Below are 22,283 nucleotides of genomic sequence, written 5' to 3' on the forward strand. Positions count from 1 at the left end.
TCGCAGCAAATTACCCAGCTTTCAGGAGAACAGTGTCCACAACACCACACAACCCTGCCACGGCAACCTCTGCAAGACATGCCAGATCATCGACACAGATACCACCATCACACGAGAGGACACCACCCACCAGGTACATGGTTCATACTCCTGTGACTCGGCCAACGTTGTCTACCTCATACGTTGCAGGAAAGGATGCCCCGGAGCATGGTACATTGGCGAGACCATGCAGACACTGCGACAACGGATGAACGGACACCGCGCAACAATCGCCAGACAGGAGGGTTCCCTCCCAGTCGGGGAACACTTCAGCAGTCAAGGACATTCAGCCACCGATCTTCGGGTAAGCATTCTCCAAGGCGGCCTTCGAGACACACGACAACGCAAAATCGTTGAACAGAAATTGATAGCCAAGTTCCACACCCATAAGGACGGCCTCAACCGGGATCTTGGGTTCATGTCATGCTACACGTAACCCCACCAGCGAAAAAAAGTTATCTGTTTTTAACACAACGGGTCATTCTCTGTCTTTCTCTTCCTCTCGGATGTTTCTCTCCCTCTCTCTCTCTGTTTTGTGTTCTGGCCGTTTGTGTATTCGGTGGTCCTGTAGGTAACATCACTCTGTCTGAACACTTTGATTGCCTTGACAATGGGCAGTTGGAAAGATTATCTGTAATCACCAGGTATTGTTCTCTGACTATAAATGCGGTAACCTTCATGGAATCCCACACTCGCTCACCTGACGAAGAAGAAAGCCTCCGAAAGCTTGTGATTTTCAAATAAAACAGTTGGACTATAACCTGGCGTTGTAAGATTCCTTACATTTGTCAACCCCAGTCCATCACCGGCATCTCCACATGAGGAAAAGGGCAGCCCCTACCCTTGACAAAAGATTAGTGATAACACTGCCCTGGGGGTTCTACTTTTAATCAAGCCATTTGGAGGAGAGGTATCTGATTCGGTAGGGATTCCACTCCCACATCAGATCAACCATGGGTAGTTTGCATTCCATCCGTAGTTTACCCAGGGAGGACTCAATGGAAAAAGGGGACTATAATGATAGGGGGAGGGAGAGAGGGGGAGGGAGAGAGAGAGAAAGTATGGGGAAATTACAATTTTAAAAAAAAATTCTGCTATAGATTGATCTCAAAATTAAGAGCACAATATTCATAACAGCATTACATTTTGAAAGGCATCTTTGCTTGATAAATTACATTGTATGGAGACATGTAAATCCTCATTGATGCATTTGTCAAAGTATCTGCCGTGTACATTAATTGCAGTATTGGAGAAGTAGAAAAAAGATATTGAATAATGTAATAATTAAGCTGCATACTTTGCTGTTATTCCAATGAACATATCATGAGGAGGTCATTTTTAGCCAGGATTTCCATGATATTGATATTTCCTATATGGGGCACCAATGTCAGTTTCATCAAAATCAAACCAAATTCACCAAACATCAGACCACTTTACCACAGTAGCAAAACTTATAGACATATATGTGTACACAGGTTATACAGAAGAATTTGTGGAAAATGCAGTTTTGACAAATGCAACAACACATAAACATGAAAAATGAGCAGATAATGCCAAAATATTTGTTCCCAATACATTGTCATACAAATACCTTGAATGCAATGTTCATGAAATTAACTTGCCATCTTCTGCCACAATATCTATAATATGTCAATACTCTGATCTGAAGTTATTTTGTCATAAAACATACCACTAATCTCTGATTACATCGGTCAGTTCTCTGAGTCTGTTTTATTTGTCTGGTCTTTACATTGTCAAATAATAACAGCTGAAAACAAACTTTAGGCCATTGTATATCTCTGGGTTTACTGATATGGTCAATGAAATCCAGCAAAATATCAGATAATGTAGTTTCCTTTTGAATTAGTTTTTTTTTACATTTAGAAAATGCTACCTTGTGAAATATTATGTTAGTTATAATATAACTGATGGCAGTATTAGTAAAAGCAGTTCCTTCTATATCGAGTGCACTAAATTACAGTTTAATTCAGCAGGATAAATCTAAAGCATATTGAAGCATAAATTGCAATATATTTTCTAGGAATAAGAATTCTATGAAGAGCATTATGGATTATATTATTTGCTTTTTTAAGTGATTACTTAATTTATTTATAGAAACACCTACAATTTTATTGCTTCAATCTATAAAATTATTAATAAACTATGAGTTTCAAGAAATATACTTTAAATTTACAGAAACAATCTAAACATCTGATACATTCATTTTCTAACATTCTCTATAGGAGATGGTTAATAATTCATTAGACTAAAAGGCATGATAGAGATAAATAGGTATGTAGTGTCAAATAGCACAAACCAACGCCATCCATTTTACAGTGTGCAAAAAGTATACAATTTACAATCTGGACAATACCCTGACTATTTGTCTTTTTTTAAATATATATTTTTTCATTACTTGTGCTGTCATTTAAGTGCAGAATCACATCATGAAGAGCATGGTGCAAACAACACAGAAATTATTCAATTCAATTCACTGCCCCCTTCATCCCCCTTCCCATCCCCCACCCTTTCTGTGTGACCACTCCAGACGTGTAGTTGCCAGAATGAATCATTCTTGCAGTGTCAGGACTGTCGCTAACTGGATTTTATTTGTCGCCGCAAGCATTTCCCCAAAATGACCAATTACCCGGATCAATTACAATGCCAATGTCAAACAATGGTTCAATTCTTCCTTTTACACAACAGACAATGGAGACTGAAACTATAGCAGCTCAGACCCTGCTGGGACTGCCACACATGTGTGATGGCGAGTCTTTGACCTAAAGCAGGAAAGGTCACAGTTCCTCCTAATAATCACAATAACATTTAACCAAGTTTGGTCAGCTGCAAATCACCGATAATTTTTATCATGTTAATCGCCGAAAAATTTTCAACACGGTGGCAAAAATCAAACAGCTGATGTCCATCGATGAATATGCGGAATCGCTGGTATTCACAGTGCATCTCAAGCTGTAAATCATGGAAATAAATAAATAGCCTTTGGTAAAGTGTGATTATCAAAACAACTTTAAGATACGGCACATTTATCCAGATTTTAAACACATAAAATATTAGCTCCTACACCGTGCTATTTTAATCCAGTATAGTATCTATACCTATAAAAAATGTAAGTTCCCTCAACAACAGTGGATAAAAGCACTAACTAGTGTTGTACTAAGTCATACAGACTAGGAACATGCCAGGTCTGATTTGCCGAGCCCACTTATGGTCCCTACTCCTGATTGCTATCTAGTGACCTATGTTGGAAAGTGCAGGTGTGTGGATATTGAGTGAGAGCCACATCAATCATAGCTATGATGCTTTCCATGGTTGAATGGCCGACCAAAACTGACTGTCTGGGCTCACATGAGAAATGGCCACTTAGGTCAGTATCAGGGCTGACAATGCCTTTAAGGAGTGCAGGCAAGAAAGGGGGGAAAAAATAACTTAAGAACTGCACCAAATTCAATAAGTTGTCATGAATTTTAAACTTTATTTTAAAATATTTCCCCTGTCCTGAATACCATGGTATTCTGTATTTCCTGCCCAGCTTCCTGTCCGTATCACTCAGTAACCACCTGCCATTTTTAACAGTCTTGTATAATTGTATAGAAAAAAAGAACGAGTTACACTTATTTGAGATAAGCTATTATTTTCAAAATTAATATTTATTTTTAATTTAAACTATTTCAAAGACTGATAAACCATCATGGATAAATCACTATATCAGCATCTGGGCAGATGCCATTGTGGTGTCACAGTATATGTTAGGGAGTGTGTGTGTGATGTTACACCAGTCCTCCAGTGTTAATTGACTCTCAAGGTTTTTGCATCTTAGCATCACGTGAGCTATGTAAATACTCGGCTGGGAACTGTCTTTCTGTAAAGTCAATTCCTCTACAAGCAGTTATGTAGCCCATATGTTAATAAGTTATTCAGTAACTCAATTTTTAGAGTATTAGCGAAGTTTAATACTTGGAACCTGTGTCTCACGACTTTACAAGACTCATTTGGCTGATAATGAATAACATAAGGATGTACAAAATGTATTCAAATTTTGATCTGAAATGGTTCCAGTATTTTAGCAGGAGGCGCCTTTGAAGAATATAACTTCAAAGCTAAGTAATGTCACTTATGGTTAACAATCCACGGTATTTCTGGTAGTTATGTAAATATTTTCTAGTTTTAGTAATCTTCCATTACAAGGCTCCTCTTAAATGGTAATTCACTTTAGAATTTTTTTCTCCCTGCAATATATGTTGCTTCATCACTCCTGTTCCTTCTCACACAATACACCACCGTAGTTGCACTCCCAGCTCTCCACCACTTTTCAGTCTTTTGCCACCTTGGTCCAAAGTGGGCTCTCACTCAAACACATGTGCCCCTTTTCACTTTTTGGTTGTCTAAACGTATTTCACCTGAACAATAATTTAAAAATAAGTTTTGCTTTTTAATCATATTTTTGTACGCTGTCACACAACGTGGGACTTCACCATGAAGTGATGGGCATAAAAACCACATCCTACCACCCTCCAAATGTTGAGTTAGGGATCTTTACGACGCTGTCACGGGGAGGGGGGCCACAGGAAACGAGAGGACCTCTGAATGGGACAGTCCAGTTTTGGAGATAACTACTTGATAATTTTGATAGATGGAATCCGAACAGCAAAGGTCTGGTGTTCAAAACATTGCACGTGTGCAAGAAATTCAGTTTTGTACATGTATATGTACAGTGACTTAAAAATACAGCCTCATCGCTAGCTCATTTTTGGTTGGGCACACCTTGCCATCATTAGTTATGACACAGTCGACAGTTTTTGGGTGCTTTGAGAGAATACAAAAAGACATTTTACCAGGGATGAGAGACTTTATTTATCAGGAGAGACTAGAAAAACTGGGGTTATTTTTTTTTTAAAAACTAGAACAGGACATTTGATAGAGATGTTCAAAATTGAGGAGTTTTGATTAGAGAAAAACTATTTCCGCTGGTCGTTAAGTCAGTGATGGAGCATAAATTTAAAATGATCAAAAGAATGAAGATTAGAAGAAAAGTTTTTATACAGCGGGTTGTCAAGAAATGGGATGTCTCACCAGAAAATGTGGTGAAAGCAGAATCTATAATAGCTTTTCAAAGGGAAGCAGGTAAATATTTGAAAAAGATTTAAAAGCGACTGAAAAAGAGCAGGGGACTGGGCTAAATGGACAGCGCTTTCAGAGAGTCTGTGTAGGCGCAATAGGCCAAATAGCCTCCTTCTGTACTACGAAATTCTATGAATTTACACATACATCCTCACATCCACTTTCAAAGTGGCATCGTCAGGGGTGCTTCAGAATGTATTGCCTGCTAGTTCCCTTGGCTGAGAGTTCTACGTTGGCTAAAGGAGAACCAAGAAAGAGAAAGGGAAAAGATACCACAAAAAGTGGGAATCTCAGCCCCACAGACAATTCTATGAATGTTAAAAGGAACTGTTATAAGCAGTCATGTGAAGCAGCCTTGCCTCTCTCCAGTGGTGTTTGACAAATCCCCTTAGCAATGATTACATTCATAGAATCACAGAATGATACAGCACGGATGGAGACCATTCGGCCCATCCTGCCTGTGCCAGCTCTTTGAAATAGATATGCAATTAATCCCGCGCCCCTGCTCTTTTCCCATAGCCCTGCGTATTTTTACCCTTCAAGTATTTATCCAATTCCTTTTTGAAAGTTATTATTGAATCTGCTTCCACCGCCCTTTCAGGCAGCGCGTTCCAGATCAGAACAACTCGCCGCGTAATTTTTTTTTCCTCATGTCACTTCTGGTTCTTTTACCAATTACTCTAAATTACATCCTTGTATTATCCACTGCAAATGGGGAGTATGTGTCTCCACTAATCTACCTCCAGACTTTTTAAACACCCAACACATCACAGAAATATTTTGGTCAGTAGCAGCAAAGGCGGTTGTAAAATTAGCACGGGAGTATCAGTACACAAGTGAGCACTTGCTCTCAAAATGTGCGGGTGACATTTTATCATTATTTGATACCAGCAAAAGGCAAACTTAAGACTGCTATCAGCAAGTTCTCATTCACAGAAAGAGTTATCAATCCATGGAATCGACTTCCAGATAGAGCAGTGGAGGTGAAAACCTTGGACTCATTTGAGAACCAACTGGATTCGGCAATGGGGAGACTTTAGGGTTTTTCTGAACTAAGATGGCTTCCATCATCCAGAATTATCTTGTGTTCTAAGGATTAATTACAACTGCAATGGATAAGTGTCAAAATCTGACAGTCCAAGGTAATATAATTCACATCTTAAAAAATGAAACCTATTACAAATTATTAACTTAAATGCACTAAATGAAACAATAGATTAACCATGCCATCCAAGTTATATCTTGAAATTTATACAGTTAATACATGTTCTTTAATCCTCTCAGAAAACACGTAGCCCACCTCTCTCATCTCCCCTTCTTACTCCTCCCAAGCTGAGCATTAACTTTTGATTACATCGAATGTACAGCACAGAAACAGGCCATTCGGCCCAACAGGTCCATGCCAGTGTTTATGCTCCACACGAGCCTTCTCCCTCTCTACTTCATCTCACCCTGTCAGCCTATCCTTCTATTCCTTTCTCCCTCATGTGTTTATCCAGCTTCCCCTTAAATGCATCTATGCTATTCGCCTTGTGGGAGCGAGTTCCACATTCTAACCACTCTCTGGGTAAAGAAGTTTCTCGAATTATATTTATGGCTTCTAGTTTTGGTCTCCTCCATAAGTGGAATTATTTTCTCTACATCTATCCTATCAAACCCTTTCATAATCTTAAAGTCGTCTATCAGGTCACCCCTCAGCCTTCTCTTTTCTAGAGATAACAGCCCCAGCCTGTTCAGCTTTTCCTGATAGTTATAACCTCTCAGTTCTGGTATCATCCTTGTAAATCTTTTTTGCACCTTCTCCACTGCCTCTATATCCTTTTTATAAGATGGAGATCAGAACGGTGCACAGTGCTCCAAGTGTATTTAAAATATCTACTCACCCTAAACGGTTGGTCTGGGATGAAGGGGAAGTATGGAATGGGCGTTTCCTCTTCTCCCCATTCTCCAGACACGAAAGCATTTCTGACGAACTGGTGATCAGGAAATCTCGCCTGCAGTTCAACAGCGACATCAGCTGGGGGCACGTCTGAGTCTCCGCAGCAGAGACTGATTTCAAAGCTTCAACAGAGATGTCAAGAAAACAAACTTCAGTCAGAAAAAACCTTCTCTAACCTACAAAAGCCTCGAAATGAAGTGAACTGTTTATCTCAACAACAACAACAACAATTTGCATTTATATAGCACCTTTAACGTAGTAAAATGTCCCAAGGTGCTTCACAGATTATCAAATCAACTTGATTATCAAATAAAATGTGACACCGAGTCACATAAGGAGATATTAGGACAGGTGACCAAAAGCTTGGTCAAAGAGGTAGGTTTTAAGGAGCATCTTAAAGGAGGAGAGAGAGGCGGAGAGGTTTAGGGAGGGAATTCAAGAGCTTAGGGCCCAGGCAGCTGAAGGCACGGCCGCCAATGGTGGAGCGAATAAAATCGGGGATGTGCATGAAGCCAGAATTGGAGGAGCGCAGAGATCTCGGAGGGTTGTAGGGGCTGGAGGAGGTTACAGAGATAGGGAGGGGCGAGGCCGTGGAGGGATTTGAAAACAAGGATGAGAATTTTAAAATTGAGGTGTTGCCGTCCCATATGTAAAGTGCAGCATACAGTGATGTTTTAATCTACGATGAACAAAAGTGTGTTTAAATAAACACACTGAGGCAACAAGTCAATGTAACCCACAACCCAACCATATTACTGATACGGCACAGTATTGTAGCAAATATATTAATAGCACTTACCATGAGTCTTAAAGGTCAGGTGGCAAAACTTGAATATTTCCCACCTACGTGCTGTTCTGCATTTTTGTTTACTTACATAACGCGGCCTGAACAGAATAATTTCTGTCGATAATTCCTTTGCTGACTGCATATTTAAGATATTTCGCAAATATATATGAGATCAGTCCCAAAAGGTTTTAAATTCACACAGTTAAATCAAATTGTTGGTAATGGTTTCTTGTAGAAAACAACAGTCTAAAACAAATTAGCACTTATTCAAAAGAAAGGGAAACAGAACAATTTGCACTTGTTTGTGGCATTGTGCTGAAATCTGTTTTGTCTCGTGACCTGTAACAGCCTCCGTTAGACACCAGAAGCATTTCGAATGAGAATTATGATAAACATTCCACCATCATTTCTCCAGTATTAGGCCTGCTAACTGCTCTTTGAATAACTCACAGTTTGAGAGCTAGTCTTCTCCAAAAGATCCTAAGTCACTTAATTTTAAACCCCTAAATTATGCATTATTCCGTTCGCCACCTTGTTAAAATCTTTCTTTTTCTACTTTACATATTGAAAGTTATATGAAATTCTCTCATTCCACTGCAGATAATCCAGTAAAAGTCATGACGTATGATTTGAGATGCAGGGAAAAAAATGGTGTTGGGGATTATTCCAATTTTGCTTCAATTATTTTTTGGAATTTGGCACTCCTGAATATTAAATGTAAGTATTTAGTGATCGGTACCTTTTCGGGTTGGGATCCACTATCCCCATCACAACAATCTTCTTTCCGGGTCTCATTCCTCCTTTTATAGTACCACAAAAAGGAACAGTCTTAAAGAAAGTAAGGGATTGGTCCTTGTAAGTCTCACAGCAGAGCAGAATTGTACAGTAACATTTAGTAAATGGCATACAACAAGAAAATCTTCGATAAAATGTTAAAAAAGTGTTTTATTTTACCAAGCGTGGTATGCCTTCAGAGTGATGGGGAGTTAGTGAGTTGTTCAGCTGTGCTCCATCCACTGCCTAAAACAAGAGGGGAATGGAAAATTATCACATCTGTACTTTACAATCGGTGACATTCTCTTTAAATACACGTTAATATTCACTGTTACATTGGGTGAATGTTCTGTAATTTACACAGAGAATTGTAAACAATTTTACAACACCAAGTTATAGTCCAGCAATTTTATTTTAAATTCACAAGCTTTCGGAGGCTTCCTCCTTCGTCAGGTAAATGTTCAGGAGCTCCTGAAGCTTGTGAATTTAAAATAAAATTGCTGGACTATAACTTGGTGTTGTAAAATTGTTTACAATTGTCAACCCCAGTCCATCACCGGCATCTCCACATCATTACACAGAGAAAGAATGGGGAGCTGAGTGATGGGAAATAATCATGGATTCTCCACATAATCTCTGCATTTATCACCAGCAGGTCGCAATGAACAATATTTGCCTTTGATAAATATATTTTCTTCATCACAGGCTGAACTCCCGGGAAATTAATCAAATTTGATATTAAACAGAGGAACATTTCCCACTCAGCGGGGCCGGGGCGGAATAACCCGGGAATAACCCGGGACCTTTGGGTTTAAAGGGCCGGATTGTTTCTCTCCCAGTCCCAGAGGGAAATCGTGAACTCAGAGCGGGAGGAGGCAGCGACACACCCGGACTCGGTCCCTCACACCCGGATCCCGGAGTCCGGATTCAGTCCCTCACACCCGGGTTCCCGGAGTCCGGATTCGGTCCCTCACACCCGGATCCCGGAGTCGGTCCCTCACACCCGGATCCCGGAGTCCGGATTCAGTCCCTCACACCCGGATCCCGGAGTCCGGATTCGGTCCCTCACACCCGGATCCCGGAGTCCGGATTCAGTCCCTCACACCCGGATCCCGGAGTCGGTCCCTCACACCCGGATCCCGGAGTCCGGATTCAGTCCCTTACACCCGGATCCCGGAGTCCCTCAGACCCGGATCCCGGATTCGGTCCCGGATCCCGGAGTCAGTCCCTCAGACCCGGAGTCGGTCCCGGATCCCCTCAGACCCGGATCCCGGAGTCGGTCCCGGATCCCGGGGATATTCCGCATCCCGGTAGAGTTGGGCTCGCGGGGCCGCCGCTTTGTGTTTCCGCAGCGTTGAATTTAAAGCAGCAGCAACAACAACAATAATAATAATAATTATAATAATAACTCGGATAATTTCCCCGCCCATTGCCGCGCACTTACGGTGCGGTCTCTGGCCGCCGCCGGTCCCGCCATCTTGTCGAGAGCCCGAGTGAGCTGCGGGGGGGAAAAAAAAAGTGTCCGAGCCGGCGGGAGGATCCGCTCCGAGCGCCCGGAACAAGCCGCCGCCTCCCGTGCCCCGGTACCGGGCCGAGCCTGATCCCGGCGCCTGCACCGCCCGGGACAATCGGCGCAAAGAGCAGCGAGCACAATGGAGAGTGAGAGCGGCCGCTCCCCGCTCCCCGCACCGTCTCAGTGATCTCCCCCCGGCACTAAACACTAATCGCAATGGCCTCGCACGATGGAACAGCACCTTCCCACTAATCCTCTTAACCTTCCTCAGGAATTTTTTTTACACACACACAACTGGAGCACAAATCTCAAACCAGACAATTTTATATCAAACTCAAAACGCGGAGAATCTGGGGATTGTTCTCCTTGGAACAGAGCAGGCAAAGGGGGAGATTGAACAGAAATCTTCAAAAATCCTGAAGGGTTTCGATAGAGTGAATGAGCAGAAACTGTTCCGGGTGGCAGGAGGGTCGGGAACCGGAGGACGCGGATTTAAGGTAATCGGTAAAAGAACCAGAGAGGGGGAGATGAGAATTTATTTTTACGCAGCGAGTTGTGATGATCTGGAATGCGCTGCCTGAAAGGGCGGAGGAAGCAGATTCAATAATAACTTTCAAAAGGGGATTGGATAAATATTTGACGAGGAAAGATTTGCATGACTGTGGGGAAAGGGCAGGTGAGTGGAACTAATTGGACAGCTCTTTCAAAGAGCCGGCACAGGCAAGATGGGCCGAATGGCCTCCTTCTTTGCTGTATCATTCTATGATTCTACGGCGACAAGATATAATAGCACTTTCCCACTAATCCGTGTAACCTTCCTAAGTGTGTCAGCCGTGGCTCAGTGGGCAGCACTCTTGCCTCTGACTCAGAAGGTTGTGGGTTTAAGCCCCACTCCAGAGACTTGAATATAAAATCTAGGTTGACCCTCACTGTTCAGGGCTGAGGGAGTGCTGCACTGTCAGAGGTGCTGTCTTTCGGATGAGACAGTAAGCCCCGTCTGCCCTTTCAGGTGGACGTAAAAGATCCTTCAGCACTATTGGAAGAAGAGCAGGGGAGTTCTCCCTGGTGACCTGGGCCAATATTTATCCCTCAACTATCAGATAATCCAAAACAGATTATCTGGTTAGTTACCTCAATGCTGTTTGGGGGATCTTGCTGTGCGCAAAATGGCTGCCGTGTTTCTTACATTACAACAGTGACTACACTTCAAAAGTATGTCATTGGCTGTAAAACGCTTTGGGACGTCCTGAGGTCATGAAAGGTGCTATATAAATGCAAGTTCTTTAGGACTTTGTATAACTGGAGTACAAATGTCAAACTAGGAATTACAGGAGGCAATATATCAAACTCAAATATTCACCAATATACTCGATAACCACCTGGGTAAATTCAGTATGGAGGTTTTTGTTTATAATATGCATATTCATTATTTTGATGCTATTAGTGATTTAAATGTGATTTTTCTTTTAGGAATGTCCCATGGGAAATTAAAACATGATAGATCTATTTTTAACTACATCATTACAATCACTGGTGGGGGCTGCTTTAATCAGGATTGTTGGTCACACTGATTGCTGACATGAACAAACTGGTCAGCACATCGTAGGGCACAGTGTTAAACTGGTCAGCACCGTCGTAGGGCACAGTGTTAAACTGGTCAGCACATCGTAGGGCTCAGTGTTAAACTGGTCAGCACATCGTAGGGCACAGTGTTAAACTGGTCAGCACCGTCGTAGGGCACAGTGTTAAACTGGTCAGCACCGTCGTAGGACACAGTGTTAAACTGGTCAGCACATCGTAGGGCACAGTGTTAAACTGGTCAGCGCATCGTAGGGCACAGTGTTAAACTGGTCAGCACATCGTAGGGCACAGTGTTAAACTGGTCAGCACATCGTAGGGCACAGTGTTAAACTGGTCAGCGCATCGTAGGGCACAGTGTTAAACTGGTCAGCACATCGTAGAGCACAGTGTTAAACTGGTCAGCGCATCGTAGGGCACAGTGTTAAACTGGTCCGCACATCGTAGAGTACAGTGTTAAACTGGTCAGCGCATCGTAGGACACAGTGTTAAACTGGTCAGCGCATCGTAGGACACAGTGTTAAACTGGTCAGCACATCGTAGGGCACAGTGTTAAACTGGTCAGCACATCGTAGGGCACAGTGTTAAACTGGTCAGCACATCGTAGGGCACAGTGTTAAACTGGTCCGCACATCGTAGGGCACAGTGTTAAACTGGTCAGCACATCGTAGGGCTCAGTATTAAACTGGTCAGCACCATCGTAGGACACAGTGTTAAACTGGTCCGCACATCGTAGGGCACAGTGTTAAACTGGTCAGCACATCGTAGGGCACAGTGTTAAACTGGTCAGCGCATCGTAGGGCACAGTGTTAAACTGGTCAGCACATCGTAGAGCACAGTGTTAAACTGGTCAGCGCATCGTAGGGCACAGTGTTAAACTGGTCAGCACATCGTAGGGCACAGTGTTAAACTGGTCAGCACATCATAGAGCACAGTGTTAAACTGGTCAGCACCATCGTGGGGCACAGTGTTAAACTGGTCAGCACCATCGTAGGGCAAACCAAGAGCAGGAAGCTTGAGAAACTCGGCATCACCACCAGCAACGACCAAGCTTCCCCTGGTACCACGGTTGCAACCACAGGGAAGTCTATTGTCAATTTATCCGACCACACCCTTCAACCAGACGAAATCGAAGTTCTCAGCCGAGGGCTCAATTTCTGCCCCACTACCAAAATGGACCCCACTAGTCTCGCGGCGGACACAGAGGAATTCATCAGGAGAATGAGGCTCCGGGAATTCTACCACAAACCCCAAGATTTCAGCAGCGAACCCAATGAGACAATCGACGATCCGGAACAGCAGACAGAGGGATCCGCGGTACAGCAACCGAAGAGGAAAGAGTCAAACTGGACTCCTCCGGAGGGTCGCTGCCCTCAGCTGGACATGTATGCTCAAGCTGTCAGGAAATGCGTCAATGCCAGATTCATCAGCCGCACTCAGAAGACAGTCCAGAATGTCACCCGAGCACAACGCAACGCCATCAACGCTCTCAAGACCAACCGCAACATCGTCATCAAACCAGCGGACAAAGGAGGAGCCATAGTCATACAGAACAGAACAGACTATTGCAAAGAAGCATACCGACAACTGGACAACCAGGAACACTACAGACGGTTACCCGCAGATCCGACCAAAGAACACACCCACCAGCTCAACAAACTGATCAAGACCTTCGATCCAGACCTTCAAAGCATCCTACGCATTCTCATCCCACGTAATCCCCGCGTGGGAGACTTCTACTGCCTCCCAAAGATACACAAAGCCAACACACCCGGACGTCCCATCGTATCAGGCAACGGAACCCTGTGTGAGAACCTCTCTGGATACATTGAGGGCATCCTGAAACCCATCGTACAGGGAACCCCCAGCTTCTGTCGTGACACTACAGACTTCCTACAAAAACTCAGTACCCACGGACCAGTTGAACCAGGAACACTTCTCACCACGATGGACGTCTCGGCACTATACACCAGTATCCCCCACGATGACGGCATCGCTGCGACAGCATCAATACTCAACACCAACAACAGCCAATCTCCGGAAGCCATCCTACAACTCATCCGCTTCATCCTGGATCACAATGTCTTCACCTTCGATAACCAGTTCTTTACCCAAACACACGGAACAGCCATGGGGACCAAATTCGCACCCCAATACGCCAACATTTTCATGCACAAGTTCGAGCAGGACTTCTTCACTGCACAAGACCTCCAACCAACACTATACACCAGATACATCGACGACATTTTCTTTCTATGGACCCACGGCAAGGAATCACTAAAGAGACTACACGATAACATCAACAAGTTCCATCCCACCATCAAGCTCACCATGGACTACTCCTCAGAATCAGTTTCTTTCTTGGACACACGAATCTCCATCAAAGACGGGCACCTCAGCACCTCACTCTACCGCAAGCCCACGGACAACCTCACGATGCTCCACTTTTCCAGCTTCCACCCTAACCACGTCAAAGAGGCCATCCCCTATGGACAGGCCCTGCGAATACACAGGGTCTGCTCAGACGAGGAGGAACGCGATGGACACCTACAGACGCTGAAAGACGCCCTAGTAAGAACGGGATATGACGCTCGACTCATCGATCGACAGTTCCGACGGGCCACAGCAAAAAATCGCATAGACCTCCTCAGGAGACTAACACGGGACGCAACCAACAGAGTACCCTTTGTCGTCCAGTACTTCCCCGGAGCGGAGAAACTACGCCATGTTCTCCGCAGCCTTCAACATGTCATCAATGAGGACAAACACCTCGCTATGGCCATCCCCACACCTCCACTACTCGCCTTTAAACAGCCACCCAACCTCAAACAGACCATCGTTCGCAGCAAACTACCTAGCTTTCAAGAGAACAGCGTCCACGACGCCACACAACCCTGCCACGGTAACCTCTGCAAGACATGCCAGATCATCGACACAGATACCACCATCACACGAGATGACACCACCCACCAGGTGCATGGTTCATACTCCTGTGACTCAGCCAACGTTGTCTACCTCATACGTTGCAGGAAAGGATGCCCCAGAGCATGGTACATTGGCGAGACCATGCAGACGCTGCGACAACGGATGAACGGACACCGCGCAACAATCGCCAAACAGGAGGGTTCCCTCCCAGTCGGGGAACACTTCAGCAGTCATGGACATTCATCCACCGACCTTCGGGTAAGCGTACTCCAAGGCGGCCTTCGAGACACACGACAACGCAAAATCGTCGAGCAGAAATTGATAGCCAAGTTCCGCACCCATGAGGACGGCCTCAACCGGGATCTTGGGTTCATGTCACGCTACACGTTACCCCACCAGCGAACAAATGTTATCTGTTTTTAATATAATGGGTCATTTGCTGGCTCTCTCTGCCTTCCGGATGTTTCTGCCTCTCTCTGTGTTTTTTTTTCTCTGTTTTTTTTTCCCTGTTTGTTTTTTTATTGAATGTGTATTCGGAGGTTCTGCAGGTAACACCTCTCTGTCTGAACACGGTGATTGCCTTGGCAACGGGCAGTTGCAGGGGCAGTCTGTAAACACCATTTATTATTGTTCAATATGTATAAATGCGTAGGCTTCAAGGAGATCTTGAAACATTTGCCTGAGGAAGGAGAAAATCTCCGAAAGCTTGTGAATTTAAAATAAAATTGCTGGACTATAACTTGGTGTTGTAAAATTGTTTACAACAGTGTTAAACTGGTCAGCACCGTCGTAGGGCACAGTGTTAAACTGGTCCGCACATCGTAGGGCTCAGTGTTAAACTGGTCAGCACCATCGTAGGGCACAGTGTTAAACTGGTCAGCACCATTGTAGGGCACAGTGTTAAACTGGTCAGCACCATCGTAGGGCACAGTGTTAAACTGGTCAGCACCATTGTAGGGCACAGTGTTAAACTGGTCAGCACATCGTAGGACACAGTGTTAAACTGGTCAGCACATCGTAGGGCACAGTGTTAAACTGGTCAGCACATCGTAGGACACAGTGTTAAACTGGTCAGCACATCGTAGGACACAGTGTTAAACTGGTCAGCACATCGTAGGGCACAGTGTTAAACTGGTCAGCACATCGTAGGACACAGTGTTAAACTGGTCAGCACCATCGTAGGGCACAGTGTTAAACTGGTCCGCACATCGTAGGGCTCAGTGTTAAACTGGTCAGCGCATCGTAGGGCACAGTGTTAAACTGGTCATCACCGTCGTAGGACACAGTGTTAAACTGGTCCGCACATCGTAGGGCTCAGTGTTAAACTGGTCAGCACCATCGTAGGGCACAGTGTTAAACTGGTCCGCACATCGTAGGGCTCAGTGTTAAACTGGTCCGCACATCGTAGGGCACAGTGTTAAACTGGTCAGCGCATCGTAGGGCTCAGTGTTAAACTGGTCATCACCGTCGTAGGACACAGTGTTAAACTGGTCAGCACATCGTAGGACACAGTGTTAAACTGGTCAGCACATCGTAGGGCACAGTGTTAAACTGGTCAGCACATCGTAGGACACAGTGTTAAACTGGTCAGCACCATCGTAGGGCACAGTGTTAAACTGGTCCGCACATCGTAGGGCTCAGTGTTAAACTGGTCAGCACCATCGTAGGGCACAGTGTTAAACTGGTCAGCACCATTGTAGGGCACAGTGTTAAACTGGTCAGCACCATCGTAGGACACAGTGTTAAACTGGTCCGCACATCGTAGGACACAGTGTTAAACTGGTCATCACCGTCGTAGGACACAGTGTTAAACTGCCAACGCACATTTGATTTAAGAAACAAACTGGTGAATTGATTTAATCTGCATAACTAGGTGATTAATCTGATTGGCTGTACAGATATAAACTACCCATCTGTCTAAATTTAACAGTCCATAAAACAAGAGATAATGATGTGTGTTGCTATTTCTTTGCATAATATGAATGCTGGCTTACTGATCTTATGGCTAAAAATAGTGAAGCATGTGCAATATTTAACTGTAGTCAAAGACTGACTAGTGGTACCCAAAATTAAAATTCCTTGGTCTTTAAAACACTCAGATGTTTTTATATCCTACAATTTTACATAAAGCCGCATCGCTTCATCAAAACCTTTCTTTCATATATAATAAGAACCATACACCGCATATAGTCAGAATTGGTTCCAGAAAGTATATATGTAATATCCTAAATTAAGAGTGGCTTGGACAGGGAGATGCAGTGTGACATAAGCCAGACAGGGTGGCCCTAGGAAGGGGTAAGAAGTCACGTTTCAGTCAGGGTCACTGAAATGTTCTTTCAGGATGAGGGAGTGATGGGAAGGACCATTCTTACAGTTTTGGTCTACAATAGATATTCTCCAAACTGCAGCATCACCATCTCTCCTGTAAGTGAACCTCACATACCCTACAATCTGGAGAGTCCCTTTACAGGCCAATATCTGGTTACACCCTAGCCTGACCTGGGCTATAATAATAAGGCTCTTCATTGTGCCTGTGTTTTCTGTGCTCTCACACATGTCCCAAATGCTTTTCTCCAATCTTAAGGAAGATGGAGTGATAAGCACTGAATGAGACGCGACCAACTGCAAATCAAGAAACTGGTTTATTTTATACGAAACACTTAACTGAATAGAACATTACTTTGTGAAATGCAATCAATTCATATCGCTGCTTTTAACATGAAAAATAATAAGTTACACAAACTTAGTCCTTGGCATGGGTTCAGCTTCACTTTACAAGTCATTATACACACTGAACTGACCGGCACTAACTTTAGAAACAGATAGTTCTCCCCCTCTCTCGCTGTTTCAAACCTCTTTACCCAGAGAGTGGTGAGAATGTGGAACTCGCTCCCACAAGGAGTGGTCGAGGTGAATAGCATTGATATATTTTGTGGATGGATATTGTTTATATGGACTTCCGGAAGGCATTCGATAAACTCCCTCATAAGAGACCGTTAGCTGAAGTTGAAGCTCATGGAATTCAGGGCAAATTATTGACCTGGTTAGGAAATTAGCTGAGCGACAGGAGACAGAGAGTGGGGATAATGGGCAGGTACTCAAATTGGCAGGATGTGACTCGTGGTGTCCCACAGGGATCTGTGTTGGGGCCTCAACTATTCACTGCATTTATTAACGACTTAGATGACGGGATAGAGAGCCACATATCCAAGTTTGCTGATGACACAAAGATAGCATAAAATTACAGAGAGTTTATAGATTAAGTGAATGGGCAAAACTGTGGCAAATGGAATTCAATGTAGGCAAGTGTGAGGTCATCCACTTTGGACCTAAAAAGGATAGACTTTCTAAATGGTGAAACAGTGAAGGTCCAAAGACACTTAGGGGTCCATGTACAGAGATTATTAAAATGTCATGGACAGGTACAGAAAATAATTAAAAAGGCTAATGGAATGCTGGCCTTTATATCTGGAGGAGTAGAATACAAGAGGGTAGAAGTTATGTTACAGCTACACAAAGCCCTGGTTAGACCACACCTGGAGTACTGTGTTCAGTTCTGGGCACCTTACCTTAGGAAGGATATATTGGCCTGGGAGGGAGTGCAGTGTAGATTTACTAGAATGATACCTGGACTCCAAGGGTTAAATTACGAGGAGAGATTACACAAAGTAGGGTTGTATTAGAAGATTAAGGGGTAATTTGATCGAAGTTTTCAAGATATTAAGGGGAACTGATAGGGTAGATAGAGAGAAACTATTTCCGCTGGTTGGGGAGTCTAGGACTAGGGGACATAGCCTAAAAATTAGAGCCAGGACTTTCAGGAGTGAAGTTAAGAAATGCTTCTACACGCAAAGGGTGTCAGAAGTTTGGAACTCTCTTTTGCAAACAGCATTTGATGCTAGCTCAATTGTTATTTTAAACCCGAGATTGGTAGATTTTTGTTAACCAAAGGTATTAAGGGAAATGGGGCTAAGGCGGGTATATGGAGTTAGGGCACAGATCAGCCATGATCTCATGGGGCTCAAGGGGCTAAAGGGGCCTCTCCTGTTCCTATGTTAATGGGAAGCTAGATAATCACATGAGGGAGAAAGGAATAGAAGGATATGCTGATAGGGTGAGATGAAGTAGGGAGGGAGGAGGCTCGTGTGGAGCATAAACGCTGACATAGACCAGTTGGGCCGAATGGCCTGTTTCTGAGCTGTAAATTCTATGTAATTTTGTGTAATTTAAGGCATTTTCCAAACCCCAGGAGGGTGAATAAACCACAGCTTAATCTCTGCCCTTCCCCCAGATCTCAGTGTTGAGGACTGATGCACCAAGACACCAATCAAAACTACCACTTCCCTTCCCTAGGTGTATTGTCTTGCCATACTCAATAAATGAAAGCCATTCTCATACTTAGTCCTTTCTACACCCAAGGCCCAGGCTCCAACAGGCTTGCTCGGAGCCAGTAGATGTCCAGTTCCTACCAGATCCCCAGCACTAAAACCTCTTTTTTCTTCTTTCCAAACTGAGCCCCCATCCCTGTTCCCTCTCAGTCCCGGCCCCCTCTCAGTCCCAGTCCCCTCTCAGTCCCGGCCACCTCTCAGTCCCGGCCCCCTCTCAGTCCCAGTCCCCTCTCAGTCCCGGCCACCTCTCAGTCCCGGCCCCCTCTCAGTCCCGGCCCTCTCTCAGTCCCGGCCCCCTCTCAGTCCCGGCCCTCTCTCAGTCCCGGTCCCCTCTCAGTCCCGGCCACCTCTCAGTCCCGGCCCCCTCTCAGTCCCGGCCCTCTCTCAGTCCCGGCCCCCTCTCAGTCCCGGTCCCCTCTCAGTCCCGGCCCCCTCTCAGTCCCAGTCCCCTCTCAGTCCCGGCCCCCTCTCAGTCCCAGTCCCCTCTCAGTCCCGGCCCTCTCTCAGTCCCAGACTTACTCTCAGCCTGAAGCCATGAATTTCACATTCATCCACAATGTTGCAGTGGATGCATATAGATGTCAGCTGTAACTTGCTTTTAATCTGTTTGCCATGGTGAACTTTCTCGGAGTGTTTCAGTGAAGGGGGTATCAGGACCAGGATCAGGTCGACCCTGCTACTTGTAAACCTGTGAACCAACTTTTCAGGAGATATTTTAAAACTCCAGGCAGCTGGTATTGGAGATGAGATCAGGAGTTACCACCTGGGACAGGTGTACAGCTGGAAAAATATTACTGTACAGGCATTGTCCTGTTAGTGCCCCTGCTTCCAATATTGCCATCGCCACCCTGCAGCAAGATTACGGTTAATGATTTGAGTACACGAATAATACATATTAACCCTCAATTAGCTGAACAGGATGGATCCTCCACTCTAAATAGACCGAAATTTTTCCATTCTGTTACGAATGGTAGATTTGTACAAATCCCTTTAATTATCCACTGATGACCACAAGCAGACTGCTGACAAATAACCAATCAGCACCTGTATAGATTGTCTTATCAGTTTCATGTTTCAGCACAAAAACAGCATTCTGTTTATCAAATCAGGAGGGTTTTGTTTGCAGACAGACACGAATTATGAGCGAGCAAGAAACTGCCGCAACACATCTGGATCTGCCGGTAGTGCTGCCTCTAGGAACATGAGGAGGCCATTCAGCCTCTTGAACCTGTTCCGTCATTCAGTGAGATCACGGTTGATCTGTACCTCAACTCCATTCACCCTCCTTTGCTCCATATCCCTTAATACCCTTACCCAACAAAAATCTATCGATCTCAATCCTGAAAATTTCAATTGACCCCCAGCATCCACAGCCTTTTGGGGGAGACAGTTCCAGATTTTCACTATCCATTGTGTGAAGAAGTGCTTCCTGATTTCACCTCTGAACGCCCGAGCTCTAACTTTAAGGTTCTGCCCCCTTGATCCGGATTTCCCCACCAGAGGAAATAGTTTCTCTCTATCGACCCTATCAAATCCCTTTGTCATTTTAAAGACGTTGATTAGATCACCCCTCAACCTTCTAAACTCAATGGAACACAAACCAAGTTAATGCAACCTGTCCTCATAATTTAACCCTTTAAGCCCTGGTATCATTCGGGTAAATCTGCACTGTACCCCCTCCAAAACTAATATATCTTGAGGTGCGGTGCCCAAAGCTGAACACAGTGCTCCAGATGGGGTCTGACCAAGGCTCTGTACAACTGAAGCATCGTTTCCTCACTCTTGTATTCCAACCCCCTTGAGATAAAGGCCAACATTCCATTAGTCTTTTTGATTACTTTTTATACCTGAGCTTTTAGCGATTTGTGTACATAGACACCCAAACCACCTTTTTTTCTTCCTTCTCCTAATCTCTCACAGTTAAGAAAATGTTCTGATTTGTCTTTCTCAGATCCAAAGTGGATGACCTCACACTTCCCCACAGTTTTGCCCACCCACTTAGTCTGTCTGTGTCTCTTTGTAACTCCCTGCTCCTATCTACACAACTTACTGTGCTTCCTAACTTAGTGTCATCTGAAAACTTGGATATAAAATTCTCTATTCCTTCATCTAGGTCAGTTATATATAAATATGGTGAAAAGCTGATGTCCCAGTATAGATCCCTGGGGAACACCACTTGTCACATCCCATCAAGCAGAGAATGTTCCCATTATCCCCACTCCCTGTCTCCTGCCTCCCAACCAATTACCACCCCATGTCATAAGATTGCCTCGAATTCCATGCGCTTTCATTTTTGCTAATAATCTCTTGTGCAGAACCTTATCGAATGCCTTCTAAAAGTCCATATAAACAATATCCATAGACACTCCCCCATCCACCAAGTTAGTGACCTACTCTAAAAATCCAACTAGACTAGTCAGACATGACCTACCATTACAAATCCACGCTGACTCTCTTTGATCAGCTCATGTTTGCTCAGTCACTCAGTCTCTGATAATAGATTTCAGTAACTTCCCCACAACTGATGTTAAACTGACAGGTCTATAGTTACCTGGTTTCTCCTTCCCTTCCTTCTTAAATAATGGAGTGACATTTGTAATTTTCCAATCCAAAGGCACAATTCCTGAATCTAGAGAGTTTTCAAAAATTGTGACGAGTGGGTCTACAGTTTCTTCACTTGTTCCTTTTAATACTCTGGGGTGGAAACCGTCAGGTCCTTTAGATTTATTTATCTATTGGACAGTCCCATTATTTTCTCCATTGCCATTTTCTTATTTATATTAAATCCAATAAGTTCCCCCGCTTGCTTGATTTATTTTTAGGTTCCTTCGTACTGCTGGTATTTTCTCCTCTTCCTCCACTCTGAAAATGGATACAACGTGTTCATTCAACAAGTCTACCATTTCCTTATTGTCCATTATAGTCTCGCCTGCATCTGCCTTTAATGGGCCCATATTCTCCTTCTCCACTCTTTCTCTTAATATATTTATAAAAACTTTTATTGTTAGCTTTGATATCCCTTGCAAGTTTTTTTCATCCTCCCCTTTTGCACCTCTTATTACTCTCTGTATCCCTTTGTTGCTTTTTATAGCTTTCCCAGTCCACTGGATTTCTATTTTCCCTTGCATTCCTGTAAGCCTTTTCTTTAAGTTTGATACTGTCTCTTATCTCAATTGCTGATCTTGATTGCTGAACTTTGCC

At 44.0% G+C, this 22,283-nt stretch overlaps 1 protein-coding gene across 1 annotated transcript; it reads right to left on the bottom strand.

Moving 5' to 3' along the window:
- Positions 1–1,751: 1,751 nt before the first annotated feature.
- Positions 1,752–10,432, bottom strand: LOC137324803 (galectin-related protein-like). Its single transcript, XM_067989516.1, has 5 exons — positions 10,123–10,432; positions 8,859–8,924; positions 8,644–8,732; positions 7,062–7,239; positions 1,752–3,009 (listed from the first exon to the last, which is right to left on the bottom strand). Exons 1-5 carry the CDS (start codon positions 10,153–10,155, stop codon positions 2,866–2,868), a joined length of 510 nt encoding a protein of 169 aa, XP_067845617.1. The 5' UTR covers positions 10,156–10,432; the 3' UTR covers positions 1,752–2,865.
- Between the last annotated feature and the right edge of the window lie 11,851 nt (positions 10,433–22,283).

Source organism: Heptranchias perlo, chromosome 8 (genome assembly GCF_035084215.1).
Source record: "Heptranchias perlo isolate sHepPer1 chromosome 8, sHepPer1.hap1, whole genome shotgun sequence".
Taxonomy (NCBI): domain Eukaryota; kingdom Metazoa; phylum Chordata; class Chondrichthyes; order Hexanchiformes; family Hexanchidae; genus Heptranchias; species Heptranchias perlo.